The sequence below is a fragment of the Manacus candei genome, unplaced genomic scaffold (assembly GCF_025592945.1).
Source record: "Manacus candei isolate 608988 ecotype Guabito, Panama unplaced genomic scaffold, ASM2559294v1 h1tg000056l, whole genome shotgun sequence".
NCBI lineage: Eukaryota > Metazoa > Chordata > Aves > Passeriformes > Pipridae > Manacus > Manacus candei.
Genome location: NW_026138104.1, coordinates 11802963 through 11820493, shown reverse-complemented (window position 1 = coordinate 11820493; position 17531 = coordinate 11802963). Strand labels below are relative to the sequence as shown.

General features: G+C 37.6%; 1 protein-coding gene across 3 annotated transcripts in view; it reads right to left on the bottom strand.

Annotated features, from left to right (window-relative positions):
* Positions 1–5808: 5808 nt before the first annotated feature.
* Positions 5809–17531, bottom strand: part of CCNY (cyclin Y) — a 120395-nt gene continuing 108672 nt past the window's right edge. For all 3 annotated transcript variants that reach the window (XM_051802490.1, XM_051802492.1, XM_051802491.1), the window contains 2 exons: positions 14406–14568; positions 5809–8546 (listed from right to left, as the gene is read on the bottom strand). In XM_051802490.1, coding sequence (XP_051658450.1) covers positions 8430–8546; positions 14406–14568 — 280 coding nt within the window. In that variant the 3' untranslated portion in view covers positions 5809–8429. The remainder of the gene's footprint in view (positions 8547–14405; positions 14569–17531) is intronic.

Here is a 17531-nt window from a genome sequence, read left to right as displayed (position 1 = left end):
CCTGCACATGGCAGGGGTTTTGGAGCTAGATGACCTTTACAGTTCCTTTCCAATCCAAACCATTCTATGATTCTGTGATTCTATGAAAACCCACTGGCTACCAAGCCTGCTCTGCTCTGAAAAGCAAAAGAAAAGATTTTGCAATTTCTGATGTGGCCTCCAAATTCCATGTTACCAATCTAACACTAAGAGCAGCATTGCTGCTAATGCAAAAGTCAGCTACTGAAGCAGAGAGGAGACTCAGTTAGGTCTGCATAAAAATGCCAAGAGCTCTGGCCAGCATGCAGGTCCTGAGACCTGGCACAGCCCATGGTGACAGGTACAGCACAGGAGGAGGCCAGGCAAGATGGGGAGGCCAATGCATCAGATGGATGCAGAGCTGCAAATCTGTTAGGTTAGAGATGCACTGGGGCTGCCCAACCATACAGACCCAATTTCACTTCACTGTGTTGTGTACAGAAACTGGTAACACAAACCAGCATGGATCTGCAGAATTTGGTGATTCCAATGCCCAGGAGTGGCAGCTCAGCCTTCAGGCTGCAAGGACGAGGGTAAGAAACCTGTGTTGTGGCCACCATGGGAACCTTGGCCTCCTCACCTGCTTCCTCGGCCTCGGTGCTGCCTCAGCCCTTTTCCCCCACTGCCCTGCATTACCATGTTATATTGCATTTCAGCCCAACTTCCCTGCAAGTGTATCTCAGGTCTTATAAAGTGTTGACAGGGTTGGGGTTTTCTGTTCAAATCCTGAGCAATCCTGCATTCAGGAGAACACAGGACATTTGGCAACAGATGCTGAAACTTTTTGTAAGGACACTTTATGAAGAAAAAAAGTTGAGGGAGACAGAGTCTGCTGAAGAAATCAAAGTCACAGTTTTCTTCTGTTCCCTGTGCCCTCAATCCTCTGAATCTCTGAGTTTATACTGAAAGTATTGGAAACTTGTAAAATTTCTTACAAATATTGGTGATTTGTAAAATGTTCATTGTTCATGTAACACGATGAAGGGCAGGGCCAAAACCTGCAATCTTGTATCACTGAATTTACCTATTCTTAGTAATTCACAGAATCCAGATAAATGCATTCCTCAGGGGGACAAACAACAGGTTCAAATGACATTTAAAATAATTGGTTTTTCTATTACGAAATGCCGCAGAAATTCCTTATCTGATAAAATTAAAACCAAAAATAAATGCTCGCATGCAGACTCCCATACTGAATTGTCATGGAAAATTTAGCTCAAGCCTGAAATTACAAAAAAAAAAATCCAAAATGGAAAAATTAAGATGCTGATTTTCAATCTATGTATTTCATAGAAGATTTAAAACTGACTTCTTGCCCTGGTTTCTTTGTCTAGAAGAAAGTTGCTTTATAAAAGTTAAAATGAAAATATTGCAGCTGGGTATCAGACATCTAAGCACACAGATCCAGCTAACACGTGGTTTAGCTATCTGCATGCTTTAAGGGGCAGAACAACTTTGTTCTGCCACATGCCAGTGAAAGAGAGCAGAACAAAAAAAGCCTTTCTGATGTACCGCAACGACAGGTCACCACAGAAAAGCAATGATTTCATGGTCTAGATTTCTCATAGGTCAGAAACACTGAGTGTTTTCACTGAGATTCATTATTAAATGGGGAAGCAGAAGAATCAGGCCAGTCCTTTGTTCACTGAAGCTCAGTGTCAGGGTGACATGACCGTAATTCCTCTACATGAATTCAGTACTGTGCCTTTATGCTTTGTAATATTTATTTCTGAATAAATACTTCAGCTGAAGGAATAATTGATCCAAAGTCTTAAATCCAAGCAGAACTGGGCGAACACTTTACCTGACAGTATTCAGAAGGATCAAGATACACCCAACTATTTTCCTAGGTTACAAGAACCATTCCTCTAGTTTCTCAAAGGACAGATTTAGAATAGGTGCCCTATAAAAGACTGCTAGAATACACATTCAAACTGTGGACTCTCTCCTACGGTAAAATGTAAGATACAAACCTGTTGTCAGTAATAAGCAAGTTAAATATTTAATAGTACAAATGCTGGTGGTGATTGAGACATTTAAACCATTTTCACTTCTGTGCAAAGCAATTACATAAATAAGTGGGAAGATAATTTTCCCTCTCTGTTCAAAACTATGCTATGGATAATGCAGAATTACTTAACTACAGTGGACTTGGGTTTGGGTTGTTTTTATTTGGGGAGGTATTGTCTACAATTTTTCTCACCCTCCCACCCTGTGACTTCAAAAGTGTCACTGACAGGTATTGGAAAGTGTCACAAACGGGAGAGTCTCTTTACCCCTCTCTTTACCCAACATTCATAGCAAAGAAGCCCCACAGCAGCACCACGTTACACTCTGCAGCTTTTGTTCTTAACAGGAGCTCTTCTACCTTGTCTTTATTTTTTTTTTGGTAAAGTCTACTCCAAATATTACTGATCATATTCTAGTAGTTGACAAAGTGTACTAAGCTTTTGCCTATGCAAGATGACCTTTTCCTGTGAAGCCACAAAAGGAACAGGATCCTTTTATGTAAGTAAGGTGACTGCCATTACTTCACAAACACTGCTATATCGTGTATCAACACCAAGATAGTTCTGCCTTCTAATGCATGACGTTCATGCATGTCCATCATGTTATCTGGTGTATGCATTTTACAAGTTCTTCTGTGCCATTTTGCTCAGTACAGTCTAGTCTTCCTCCTCCTAGGATCTATGGCAAAACAATCTGCATATGCTGTCCCATTGAAGGAAGACAATAATTCCTTAAGCTCTTTACCCAAGAAATTAAACATCATCACACTACTTCAGGTACATTTCCCCATCTTTATTTCCTGGATTATTTTAAAACAATGCACACCTAGTTGTGCCTCATAACCCTTCCAGCACATCAATCCCCATCTTTTTGGCCTTTCCTTTTTCTACAGAAGAATGCTTCACTTGCCTGAAATACGTGAACAAAAGTATGTGGCCACAAGATGATCTGTATTGTTTCAATATAAGACAGCAAGTGTACCACAGCTGCCAGTTCCCAAGATACTGTTTCCATGGAGAATAATTTGTATTACCATCTAAAATAAAGGCACAGGAAAACCCAGAGGCAGTGAAGCAAGAAAACATGCAGGGAAGAATTAGCTCTAGATTTAAGCATACTGTGGAATTCTTAGGTGAAGGTGATGTCTTACTCTAATGCCTGTTTAGTTAAGCCCTCATGAGTAAGTCTTCATCTGCTTTTTGAGGATTCACTTCACTGCCAGTGAATTCAAAGGGGTGGCAGTGCTAGTTCCAGAGATTTTCCAGCTTCAAAGTTCTACTGCGTTAGTTACCACAGCATCCCAGCCTGTGTCAGAGATGCAAGGAAAAAAGGTCTGAAACTAAATTATGTAAGTACATTAAGCAAATTATGTAAGTACATTGTGAAATTGTATTTCACAATATACAATTTCTGCCATTTTGTTGTCATTTGCTGCTCTCCATCTTACAGAGACCATTGACACCTTCCTAAACCATCTATCTATAGGGACCATTGACATCTTCCCAAAAGATACTGCCCAGAGCCTTGAGTGAGCTTTACAAACTCTTTACAGCGATTCTGGACAACTCATACAGGAAACACAGGTATACTGTACCTATCACCACACCAAGGAGCTTGCTTAGAATATCATCACCCAAGAATATCTCCAGCTGTAACAGTTAATAGTCTCTGCTGATAATGCTGAAACATATGGTATAAAGGGCATGAAAAAACAACTCTCTTCTTTCACAATAAATTGCATCAGACCAACTATTCTAGAAGGAACAAAAGAATTGCAGTCTACCTGTACTGCTCTGTCACCTGCCTTTCTTCAATCTGCCATCCTGTTGGCCTCTTTCTTTAATGGGAAAAGCCCAGTGATCCAGGCCAGGTAACAGAAGTAAACTCAAGAAAGGCTTTCTTGGCTGTAATCATCATATCATACAAAGGTTTGAGTTGGAAGGGACCTTACAGATCATCTAGTTCCAATTCCCCCACCAAGGGCAGGGACATCTTCCACTAGAACCGGCTGCTCAGGGCTTCATCCAACCTGGCCTTGAAAACTGCTGGGGATGGGGCATCCACAAGTTCTCTGGGCAACCTGTTCTAGTATCTCACTGCCCTCAATGCATTCAGTCATTTTCCAGCAGTGGTTCTGCAATTCATCGGTTACTTTTTGTGGATTCTTGTAAGAAGATCCAGAAAAGCAGGTTCACACACACAATTAAACAATCCTTTTCAGCATCTAATCTATGTCTGCTATTGATTCCTTACAATCAGCAGCTTTTCTTCTAAATCTTGTTTCCCTTTTTAAAGCACTTTCTCCAAACACTGGTTGCCACGTATTTTCAATCATTACCTTTAGTTTATGCAAATCAAAGTCTCATCAGTTCTGTGGTTTCTTCAAGGTGGAGTTCAGTTGAAGAGAAAAAAAGAAAAAACCCTCAGCAGAAAGACATAAAGACACTTACTGCACTTTGGGTATAGATACATTCCCACGTGCATCTATGTTGCACTCACATAGGTATGTTTGTGTTTATATTTGAGTTGGTTCCTCAGAACCTGTTAGAGACACTAAATGACAACTCCACTCCAGAGCAGGCAAATGTTGTCAACAACTGTCAATTCAAGTGAAAAAAATAAAATTCTGATTACAGAAAAATGCGTTTGAAACAGAAGTGAGGAAAGTGCTAAAAGCTAGGTTGAGTGAATTCCATATGAAGACCTAGCAGGAGCAGAGAGCAATATGAGTCTGCAGTGGATGTGCAGCACTTCAATTAGGAGTTTAAACATGTCATTGCAAAATGCAATGTTCATTACCAACCAAGGATGACTGTAAATAATTTGCTGCTTCAGCTGTTAAGATTTGAGGGGTTTTTTTCTGCCCTTTCAGTTCCTACACCCCTTCCCACATACTGCTATTTTTATATATAGCCAACACTACCAGATGTCATTTTGTCATCTGCCACCATTACGCCATCACCCTTTTCTGATGAGGTTTTTGCTACTTTTAATCTTTATATTATAGTTAAGGTTTCTGTCATTAGGAAAGCTGGTAAGTAGAGAAAGAGGTGTTAAAAAACAAAGTCTTAGTTCAGCCTCCATAAATGTAAACAGTAACTAAGCCATATATGCTGATCTCTCTCTCAAAAAAAAACAACAAACCCAAACCCAAACAAAAAACAATTACTGAAAAGGATACCATTACTTTGCTATCAGGATTTTGTATGTTTTTAGCAAAAGAAAACGTATATCATTTGAAAGACTGATTGGGTTTGTGGCAGGTGGAAATAGGTGATCTGACTGTTTTATTCTTGTATTTTATCCCATGACTCCAGTGCTCTCAAGTCCCAGGGAACAGTGTCTGTCAGAATGATATATATCACTGACAAACAATAAAATATAAACAGTAAATCAAATATAAACAAGTCTGCAGATGGAAAGAGGAATTAGGGAAACATCTCTGGGCTGCATACAGATGCAATATTGATCCAATTACCAATGCATAAATGACCAAACAAGTGGCCCACTGGCTCAACATATAAAAATAATTCATTAAGACAATGATACTTGAAGGGACAGGTTTATTATATCTCCCACACCTTTTCATTTCTGAGCCGGTGACCAAAGCAATAATGAAAACCTTTATCCAGAAAACATTTACAGCAAAACACAATGTATTTGTGCTGTTAATTAAAATGCTATATTGTTCTCCTCCCTTCTCACATCCAGGGTGATTCTCTGACTTTGCAATGGCATTTCCCACACAGTAATGCTTAAAAAACTACACTAAACACAACATAATCCTAAATAATAATTCTTTTTTAATAACCTGGTATAGAATACCTTGCAAACAAAAGACACTCATTCAGATTTAATGACAGGTACTGTATTTTTGGCAACCCTGGAACAAACCAAAGAAAAAGCAAAGAATTATTCTATAACCATGAGGGAAAGAAACATCCATCTAAATGTAGAGGATTCATATGGCAAAACTAAAGAAAAAATCCACACTTACAGCAGATTTTTTTTTTAATTCTTAGTGCAAGAAACATAACCAAGTTAATCACAGAGTCAGTACTAATTAAGAATATGGAAAATTCTCCTATACAGAGGTAGAGTCCAGTGCACAAGGCTAAAACGATATTCAATAGTCTAAACAAGACTGAGCCAGGTTTTACGGAATCCACTTTTTAAAGTATCAGACTGTATGTACATACATACAATAAATAGACTATACAATCTTTAAAGTAGTTTAATAAACTTCACAAAAATTATAGTAGATGCATTGATATCTTTACATAATCCAAAGTTCGTATCTCTATCACCCAGAAATGGATAAAACCAATATTCCTGATATCAAGTTAAATGGAAAATAGTTTAGCAAAGTGTTGATAAATCAAAATATTTTACACATTTTTAAAGCCTAAATTTATGCTTATAAAGGATGAATTTCAAATGCTCTGAAAATGTTCCTTTTGATACTATCTGTAAAGAGGTTTCAAATGCTGTAATTTGTTATAAACACTTGCCTTACATTCCATGTTCAAGGGAAAAATGGACTTGGATACTCACAGTTCTGATGCATTGGCACAACAAGAAGTGACGAGAATTAGATTATTTTAAAGGCCCAAAGGACACCAGGAGAATTTATGGATGAAACCTTCATGTCTCAAACTACATAAATCACATTAGAGAGTTAACAGAAAACTGTTTGGTTTTACTACTTCAAACCTGTCGGCGCCTTTCTGCCCGGAGGCACCTGATTAGCATCGCTCTGGGAGTCAAATGTGCATCTCTGGGCCCCCAGGTTTGCTACAAGCCCATAGGGCTTAACAAAACAAACATGGAATCTTTTATGGGTTACAACAGTAGTGCATAAATCAGGGACGTCTGTTGCCATTCATTTCAGTGATAGTCACAAGGAAAGGAACTGAGAGCTTTCCGCTGTATTTTTCTGAACTGTGCAAAAAAAATTGGGAAAAAAAAAAATCACCCTGGGGCATTACGAAGCAAATATGCTTCTACTGACAAGTTATTTTCTACAAAAGGTTCTTTCAATTGCCAAGGGGGCAACAGCCACAGTAAAGAGGGAAATAGTAACAACAGTAAGAGCTTAATAATCAGAGTTGGAAATTATGTTCACAGTTCGGTTACTTTTAATTTCTATAAGCACCTACGCTGAAAAACATGAGGGCTTGTATTTTAGCTTCCAAATCAAATCTCCTTGTGACAAATACCTTGTTAAGATTTCCATTCTGCTCTTCTACAGGCCTTCTCATTAGAACAATTTTTTTTTATTATTTTTTATTTTATACAAACAGACTCACTTTGATTTAAAGTAAACATATAAAAATCGAGAATATTGCTTGCAACAATGGACCTGGAGGTGAAGGAATGAACTAGTCAGGCCATACAAAAAAAAAAATCTCCCTCAAAATGAATGAATTCTGCTAAACTTCTAATGCTATGAAAATCTGCAAAAAGGATCACAAGATCTGTTGCAAATTTCAGAGATTTGGCCCAAGTCTTATCATCATCATCATCTCAAGACTTTAACAACTGTATCTTTATATTACGGAAAAATAAATGATTCCAAGAACTCAGGAAGGCACACACACCCAAGTATACTATAAATAAAATACATCATGAAATTACCAAGATCTTCTGATCCCTGTACACACTTTTGGTTCAGCACTATGGTCAAGTTCTCTCTTTTGAAATACAATAAAAGGCATACAAGAAATGTAACATATGCATAATAATTAAGAAGAATAATGCTAATAAGACAGCTTACAGAGAAAAGTGCAGTGAAAAAAACCCAATGCTATTTATCCAGGGGCTTGTGCTACTGTAAATACAGACTTTGTATTTCCTGCTGTGCAAGGGGAAGAATTTATCCTGGGAAGCAGCGATGAGGAATGCAAAAAAACCCAACAACAACAACAACAAAAAAGATATTAAGAGAAATCTTTAAGATGGAAATCTCCCAACTTCTTCTCCTCTAGTGCACAGTCTTCTGACTACATGGTTTATTTTCATGCTGCCATTTCCCTTCATGAGTACAGTATAATAGAAAATGGCACAGTTCTTAAATATTTTTCTGCCTCTACTTCATTTTTTTGTTTCTTCTTTCAAGCACCTGATTTGCTGTTTCCTCATAAAAAGTGTAAAGCTGTTAGTGAAAGTGAGAAAAAAACTGTTGCTCATCATCTCTCCCGAACACGGATTTCTCCACTTCTCCTTCCTGTAGGTTTTTCACTCGTGTGCTACACAATGGGGAGGCACTGTAAAGGCAGCTTGACAGATTTAAAAATAAAAAAATCGAAAGTCTTTTTTCTTTATCCCCCCGCCCCCAGCCCACTCTGAAAAAAATGGATGGATGAAACAGTACGTCCGTAGGAATATTCCAGTCTCCTCTGTTAGGAGATAATCGCAGGGGACCATCTAACCACAGTCAGATTGTCAGCACTGACCGACCGTTTCTTTGCAGCTTTCCTGAAGTCCTTGTATTTATCTTCACACAAGCGAGAAATGGCCTGTAAGAGACGAAAAAACCCTCAGTTGCATTGCCCACAGCTGTACAGGTAAAGTAAGGCTAAATGCAGATTCCTACATACAGGTAGAATTACAAGAAGTCAATTCATTAAGCAAAACACATGAAGGAGCTTCTCCCCAAACCCTCACTCTCAGTTCATTAGTCTTAAAAGAAAGACTTGCATTGCCCTACACTTTCGAAGGACTCAGAGAGCATATCCCAAGCCTTTTCTTTTCAGGTTAACCATCACAAATCTCACTGAGGGAGCTGACAGTGCTTATCCATTGCTACAGGGCAACTGATATATAGCACTTCATTGGTGAAAAATTGCAGAAAAATTAATAAAACAATTGTAGAATATGTAAGCATATTTGGAGAATTTATAAAGAGGATGGCTCTTAATTTTTTTATTTTCTAAAAAGTTTCATAGTGATTTTTTTTTTCTCTATTGAGAAATGCTCTGGCAGAACACTTGCCCTGCTTTGTTTCCAGAGCTAATATTTATTTGCCTTTCGGAAGCAGGTGGTGATTTCTGTGTGATCAGGCTATCCTACATAGTGCCAGAGGAAAATGTAACTCATATTCGGAATACTTTAATTTGCATTACAAATACACAGCAATTTTAAAGCCTTTTAAAGAAAGAGACAAACATTATTCAAGCACTGACTCCTTTTATACTATACTGGATTTAATGTTTTATGTTTCTCCTACTGTTTTTAGTGAAGTCTAAAACAAGTATTTATGATGGACCTCACATGCATAAATATACTGTGCCCTAAAACAGCCTGTCTATTAGAGTTCATATGGCTGGGACAGGCTACAGTTGGCATCAGTAGAGATGTCATCTCTGCTGATCAAACACGCAGAACTGCAGAGAAAGCTCACTGCAAGGAGTACTCAAGGTCAAATTAAAAAATAAGATGAACTAAAGCAGTATTTTTATTTACTCAGGAATGGTTTCAAGTGGTATCTCAAGATGTTTAATAAAAAGTACTGTACAAACAAAACCAGTACAAGTGTTTGATTATAAAACAAGGCATTACAAATAATTAAACAGCCTGACTCTATGGATCATCATTTTCTTTCTTGATCTTTACTTCTACAGCACAGTGAGTTGTAGCAGTGAAGAGTCCTTTAATTTTAATAGTCCTGCAAAAACCAGAGGCAGGTATGACAGAAGCACACAATTCACATCTGAGAACAAGGTCACCTAATGCTTTGGTCAAGCCAGCCAGAAAACATCATTAAATTAAAAAATAAAACAAAACTAAAGAAACAAACAAAAACTCCAAAACCACACACACAAAAAACCCCAAACCCCAAACCAATAAAAACTACCACCACCACTATGAGACCAGTTCCTACTTTTCAGTTGAAACTGAATTTCCTTTTATTAAGACTACTCTTGAACACAGTTTTCTTTATGGTGCACATGAAGAGAACAAGAGAATAAAATAACACAAATACTCCTATTGCTTTTTAGGCCATAATTTAACTCACTTAAAACTGCTTAATAACATTTTATTTAATTTAACCAGGAACTTAATGGACTAAGAGTTTATGCAATTCAATCAGATTTAAAATTCAATAGGTCAAAAGTGTTTATTCATGAAATAATGTCCCAAGGTATGGTTTGACAGACAGGTACACTGAGGTGGAACTCAGCTTCTTTTTGCCGCCAAATCAGACTACTACTTTAGGCATCAAACAGTCAGAGAAGGTAATCACTTCAAAATTGCCTGCTTCACAGGAAAATTTCTGTTCTGGGACTTGGTCAGACAAAACAAAATTTTGCTTGGAAGTGGCATTTAATATTTTGCATCTCTAGGCTATGCTGATTAATCGTATGCATAAGAAACACAGTGACTCCCACTTAAAGCACTTCTGAACCTAAAGGTGCCTTTTCATTTGCAAGTAATTTACAGAATTGACATTTGGAGGCTATTGGGCAAGGTAGTTAATCAACTTTAGAGTAACATATGGGGAAACAAGACAAAAGCAGAAAACTGTAAATATTTATTATTGTCTTTCAGTTAAAATATATCCAGATAGTTTATAAACACCTTTCTGTCATCTGATTTCTGCTGCTTTTATTGCTAGGAAAAAAATATTTTTTGACAGTTGCAAGGGACCATTTCTCATATGAAATCAAAACATTATTTAAAACAGCAACATTATTTCATCAAGTGAAATTTTGTTGGAATTGACTGAAATATATGTAATCAGTTAGAATGAATACATATATATTCTTCCATTATATACATGTACACAGAACTAAACTCAGTTCCTCCACTGAGTTATGTGAATCTAGATGAGAATTTGTCACTGGAGAAGGGGACAAGCAAGGTGAAAGAAGGTGGGGAATGGCAGTAGTAGTAGTGGTAGTAGTTGTAGCAATTAGTAGTAGTGTAAATATGGGCTGCATGCCTGTTTGTGTAGGGCAGGAAAGCAGTATGGCTGGCTGTGGCTTCACTACCAGGAATGCACAAAGGCACACAACTGTGAGTGCTGCACAGCCTCCACTAATTGACAAACCAGAGAAAACAGCAGGGACAGGCAGCACCACGTCTGGAAAAGTTGTATATGAAGAAAATGTATTGTTATGATGATGGTTCTTCTTAATTTACAGAGCATGAAAGAAAAAGCAATTGGTTATTCTTAACAAAAGAGAAGGCAAGTTTTGCTCTGTTTTGCTTTCCCTTTGCTTCTTGGATAAGAGGGATCTGAACATACAAAACACACAAGACTGCAATCAGTCACTGCGACACTGCGAAGCTGAAGATATAAAGACACTTCTCTCCTTGTAACTTACATATTTTTCTCCCTTTTTTTTGTCTGTTTGATCTATAGAACTGTATCTCCTAGGGCCAAGACAATATAGCATGTATTTCAAAGGGTTTGAACTATGTGCTCAAGTATCATCCTAACAATAAATAGCTCAGACAACATACAGTTAAACTGGGAGGGCACTAATAAATGCTCTTACAAAATCCAGCCTTGAAACAAGCACAGTGCTAAGATCACAAGTAGTAGTAGGGTAGGCACGTTTTGTGTACTTACCCCAAAGAGGATAATCTGACTCATATTTAGTTCAGCACATGGGATAATAACCAAGTGTGAGAGTAGGAAATTACAAAATAGTGGATTAAGGCTGGACATCCAAAACCCTCTTGGCAGAAAAATCTCCCATATTAACAAATAGTCCTCAGGAGAAGGAAAGGAAGCCTTGACATTTGACATAATTAAAAGGAAGAAGAAAACACACTACAACATATGCCAGTTGGAACAAACTGCATTGGCAGGTGGACAGATTAGATGATGTAATAAAAGGTTATTTGCCATTTTTAACTTGCTTGATTCCATACAACAGGAAAAAACCCGAGAAGGGTCGTAAAAATGGTTTCTGACTACTAGGTGGACTGGTGTAACAACTCCAGGACGCTTTAGTCCACAGACTAATGAAAGGTAAGAAAAAAATTACTGTCATTTAGTCATTTAAAAGACAAAGCTGCTTCTTAAGCGACAACTGTAAGAACATCAATAAGGAAAAGCATCCACTGCAGATGCTTGAGAAAGCAATGTAATTTTTAACAAGTATTGTAATGTCTCATAAAACCTTTAAGCTGATGGATCTTTTCCAACATTTCTATTTGATGAGGAACAGTATTCACTAGCACTGCCCTTGGTCTTCTTAAGGCGTTTGTTTTTTTTTTATCACAGATGTGTTTGCATGTCAGATCTAACACTCTTGCTTTAGATACATAAAATAGCTTTAAAATGCAAAAGTAGCAAAAAAAGCATAATAATATCACCATTTCTCCATACAAGACCTTTTGTGATCTCCCATGCCAGTAAATAACTTGCTTTAAATCTTAGGACTGAGCAAGGTCTTTTCAGTTTACCAGACAGGGCAAATCCTTCCACTGCATGTGTACATTTGCTAAAAGGCTGCTGTCTTTCATCACAGACTGCAGCTTTTCCCTCAGTATCAAAAATATCACAGCCTGTGTGGTACTGCATCTACTCCACTTGACAATCCAAGCAACTGTTTTAAAAACGGAGAACTCTGGTCTGAACAGCACACAAGAGACCTAGAGAAGTGCTGCAAATGCATTTTGATAACTCTTGGCAAGCTAAATGCTTAACTGTGTTCAGGGAACTAGGCTATAAATTATGCTGTCAAGTAGTTTCAAGGGCACACTAATGACAACCAAGTACTGCCAGGGAACAAGGCAGTTCCCTCCCTTCTGGCCACAGAACAGAGGCAAGGAGGTGGCAGACCAAGTTGGTTTTACAGCAGATACTCTTTCTCTGCCCTGAAGACATTCTCTGGCTAGCAGGGTTATTTACAGCCAACTTCTGCTGGCAGCCCAAAGCATCCTCAACACGGGGAAATTTTTAATAATACAGGTTTATTGAAAAAATATTCCATTAATTCTTTTTAAATATGTCTTTTCTTTAGTTAGTACAGAAGAATCACCAGTATTCTCTGGGTATTTACATTCATTTCCTATTTTTCTTTTCTTCTAAGGTTTTAGGAGCTATCACTGTCACCTTCATTGGTAACTTGCTATTATACACTGTATGTGATATAGACTGACAGTGTTAAGAAACTGTGTGCTAAATCAAAAAGTAATTAATTTAATTTTAAGATATGAAATGGCATTTATTATCAAGACCCCCATGCCTTAGTAAATCACCTCTCCTCTTTTTCATTTAAGATTACAATCCAAATTATTTTTTTTTTAATATTCTCTTTAATATAAACAAAATCTGATGCAAACTTAGATCACACTCCATACACAGAATTAAGTTACATTCTTATTGGAGCTACCTGTGAAATTAAGAAAGAATATTTAGAAAGAATCAGAAATCTAGTGAAATTTGCTTTGATTCTTTCTCCAACACTTCTTGTTCCCACTGAAGTCACAAACAAGACAATTAACATTCCCACGCACCATTTCCCCCCACAAAAATGTGCACAGTACTGCCTGCTTGTTTTATAGGAGCACTAGGAATTTCAGAGCATGCAAAGCTCACTCTAAACCACAGGTAAACAACCTCTAGTGCAAAGATGTTATGTAATTAAAGACGTGTTATGTTAAAAGCGGCCAGCATCTAATGAAAATCTTCAAAATTAGTAACGAAATGTGCACACACTCATGCAATAATGCACTTGAGAAACACACCAGAAAAATCAGGAAAAGTATATTCCAGTCTTGCAAAGGGCCCACAATTAGCTGATGATTTAAATTCCTCCTGTGTCTGTGGGTATTCTGTATAGTGCCCAGCATTTCACACGCCTAGACCAACATAGTGCTTTTGGCATATGGTATATTCAGGTCTCATAAGCATTCATGATTTATTCACTAAAGGCATGTGCTCATTTCTCTTCTGCCATTACTGAGAGAAACACCACAGGAGATAACAGGCTTGGATCCACATGAAGTGAATCAGTAGCAGATAACAAGAACATGGAATAGCTATTTGCAGCAACACTTGTTAATATTCTGTCCTTTAAGGTGGATATTCGATTTTAAGAAACCAAATGAACACACAAAACTAGACTGTGAATGGTTGTGATAAAACTTGTGGGTACTTTCACAAGGCCAATACAGACAACTGCAATTGAAAAAGAAATGGAAAGCAAGACAAGGTATGAAGCAAATTCAGTCAAGTGCTGTTCCCACAGCCAGCAATACTCAAGGCACTAATAAAACCATGATGAAAATAGGGCACAAAATACTCTAATATGTCATGGGAGTATCTGGGAAAAGATGGAAGAAGGGAGAAACAACGCAGAAGTTCCAAATCCCCCTATATATTTAACACTGAGCATCTTAAAAAGAAAGTGTCTTACCTCAAGTTTATATGCCCTGTCTCTGCTGAGGGGCTCCAAAGGAAAACTCAGGTTATTTGCTTCTGCCAGGGAACGCAAATCAAAATAATACTTGGCATAAACACTGGAGGGAACATTAATATTGAACTGTAACAGTTCAAGAAACTGGCGTTCCAGCTCATTCCTGTAGAAAGAAGATAAATGTGAAGACATGTTTCAGACTAAGCATTCAGAATGTAATTTTACTTTAAATTGCAAATAGTATAAACCAAGTTCATTTCTTATTCTTGCCAGATGCAATTATCCCAGCCTAAGGTTTGACCTACCCTACCAAGTTCTATTGGCGTACGTATGCCAGTGAGGAATAGGAGAGATGCTGCACCTTGCAGCTGCTACTGTGATGCCAATCAAGTCCAGGCACAGAGTTTTGCTAGTGGAAGGGGCACCTTTATCAGTTTAGCTAATACAGTTTGGGAAAGAAAATCTAGCAGGAAAAAAAAGTTCTCATAGTTTCTGCTGTACCTCCACTAGGTGGGTCTGCACACACAGCTATGCCAAAACAACACACACATGCCCTAAATTTGTCAGACATGTCTTATAAATGCTGCACATTTTTCTAACACCTAAATTACTGGAGAACTTATTTATTCCCTTCAGCCTTTCATAATCAATCACTTAGAATTAGTCACAAGAAACCTGAATTTTTCAGCATACTCTTTTTATGAATTTTTCCCTTAGATGCAGAACCAAAATTCACAGTGGTGATTATTTCTTTTCCAGCACCTAAAACAAATGTGTTTGTCAAAATACCTTATAGGAAGAGAGGTTTTATTTGAGCTCCCACTCTGTAAAGCTTTTGTATAGCAATATGTTATTACCTACACCGGTACCTTAAAAAGTATGTTGAGAAATAAGTCAACCAACAAAATTAAGGAATGGAAATTTTCATCAATTGTACAGTAACTAGATATCCTACATAATATTTATGCAGGGACATATGATACATTTAAATCAGTGACTTCAAGATATGAGAAATAAAAAAGATAAATGGGCACTGAAAGATGTTTGCTGAAGAGCAGAGTGACTGCACAGCAGGCATTGACTCTGATATTGCTTTTCAGTTACATTTTGACTGCTGTGTAAGTGTGCAAGGAATGTGCAATAGAGGTTGCACAGTTGGCAATAGAAGAGGAAGGATCTGAGGATAAAAAGTACTGGCACAGTAGTTTTTCAAAATTGAATGATTTTTCTTCTCCCTCTTTACTCTTATATCACTCTTACATCATAATCATTGTCCTTCTTTATCCTCACTCTCTCTCTGCCAAAATTCTATGTTTACATAATGATAAATATTAATTAACATTAAAAGACTAACTAAAAGCTAGATAGGGACTCTTTGGCATGAATTCACATTGCTGAAGATTGCAGCTTTTAAAAAATCCAAATAAAAAAATTACATTTTAAAATGTCTATGAACAAATACAGAATATTATCTTTTATACTGCCAAGATGGTATTTTCTGCAAGTTAAGCCTAAGGGTCTACATTAATGGATAACACAAAGCCTATTTTAATGGCGAAAGACATTGGCTGCACCTTTTTTGAAGAGCACCCTCAAATCTGTAAGGAAAATACATAGCCTCAGATTCTTACTATCCTCTAACTCCCAGATCTGAAAGTCAGTAGATTAACTCCAGCTGAGAAAGGAAAAAAAAACCACAAATATTTTTTATTTGAACTAATGTAATTTAACTAACTACCATATCCTTCTTCCACCATACACCTACCTGAGACTGCTTTAGCATGTGCTTTCTTGGGGCACTCCTCAAATTCACACAGAAATTCAATGTAAAGTTACATACAGGACTACAGATGCCCACTGCATTTCAGTACTCCCAAGTTCTCTACTAGCTTTTAGGCACAGTCCACTGTACTGATGCTGACCTATAAAACACTGAAAGGTCTGCACCATGTTTTGCAAGATACACTTATGCTGAATGATTCACAGCAGCTGAAGATCTTGATGTAGAGCTCTTCTTCTGCCTTAATAGTACAATGAAAGGCCCCCTCTTGCTTAGAGCTAGACATTTCAAAATCATCATACTGTACATCATACCAACTACCTGAAAAATAAGAAAGTAGGAAAAAATCCAGCACACCACAGATGGGCAGGGGGAAAAACTGGAAAAACTGGCAGCAGAAATATAAGCACCAAGTCAACAAGCACCAACATCTTTGCTGGGGGAGAGCTAAACATAAAGCCCGTGAACCAGATCACCAAGTACCTGGTTCTGCAGTTTGTGAGAACCCCAAAATCTTTAAGAAAAGGTTAAGAAGCTAAAAACCTTAAGGACAAGGACTTTGGCTTAGGTGCAGCACAGAAAGAGGGTCGATGTTAATACAGGTCTGCCACGTGAGTAATGGTGTTATATAGCTCCAGTGCAACTTATAACAGTAGCACCATCACATGTGTTTGTCAAAAACAATAACCTCTTTTTCTGTTTCCTTTCACACTACCACAGTATGACTCATCACCTGCCTTCAAGAAAAGTCCTGAGAATCAGCAATTTCAAAACTCACACTTGTAACCATTCTGATTAATACTGTCATATGGCACAGTCTAACCTGCCACTCTGCTTCAAGCTTTTCAGCACTTCAGGTCATGTCCCAGCTTCATAAATACTTTAAAAGCAATGAGATTGCCTTGGAGGAAGAGCAAATGGAGGGAGACTCTTACTGCTACTAAGAACTCAAAAGCATGAAAAGGATCAAGGGAAAAAGTAATTTAGAAAAATCATTTAGGAAACAAACAGTCAAGGAAGCATTATCAAATTATTCTGCATGGAATAATATTGCACACAGAAATGCAAAGGGCCTGATTTTGGTTTTTGTCCCTATTATCTCCCTCTCCCCCTTTTATTCTGTAAACCTCACTCTGTCTGGGCTACGTCAGAAAAGAAGCATCATCAATCATTCTTAAAGTAGCTTACATGTTTTAAAACAGATACTGAAATGGCATTACGTGGTATTTCCTACCTCTATCTCGAAACAAGCTTTCCCCCAAACTAATGAAAGTATCTACAGCATACCACAGTAATGCAAGTGTTTTGCATTGTGTTTTTCATTTTGACTTGGGGAAAAAAACCAC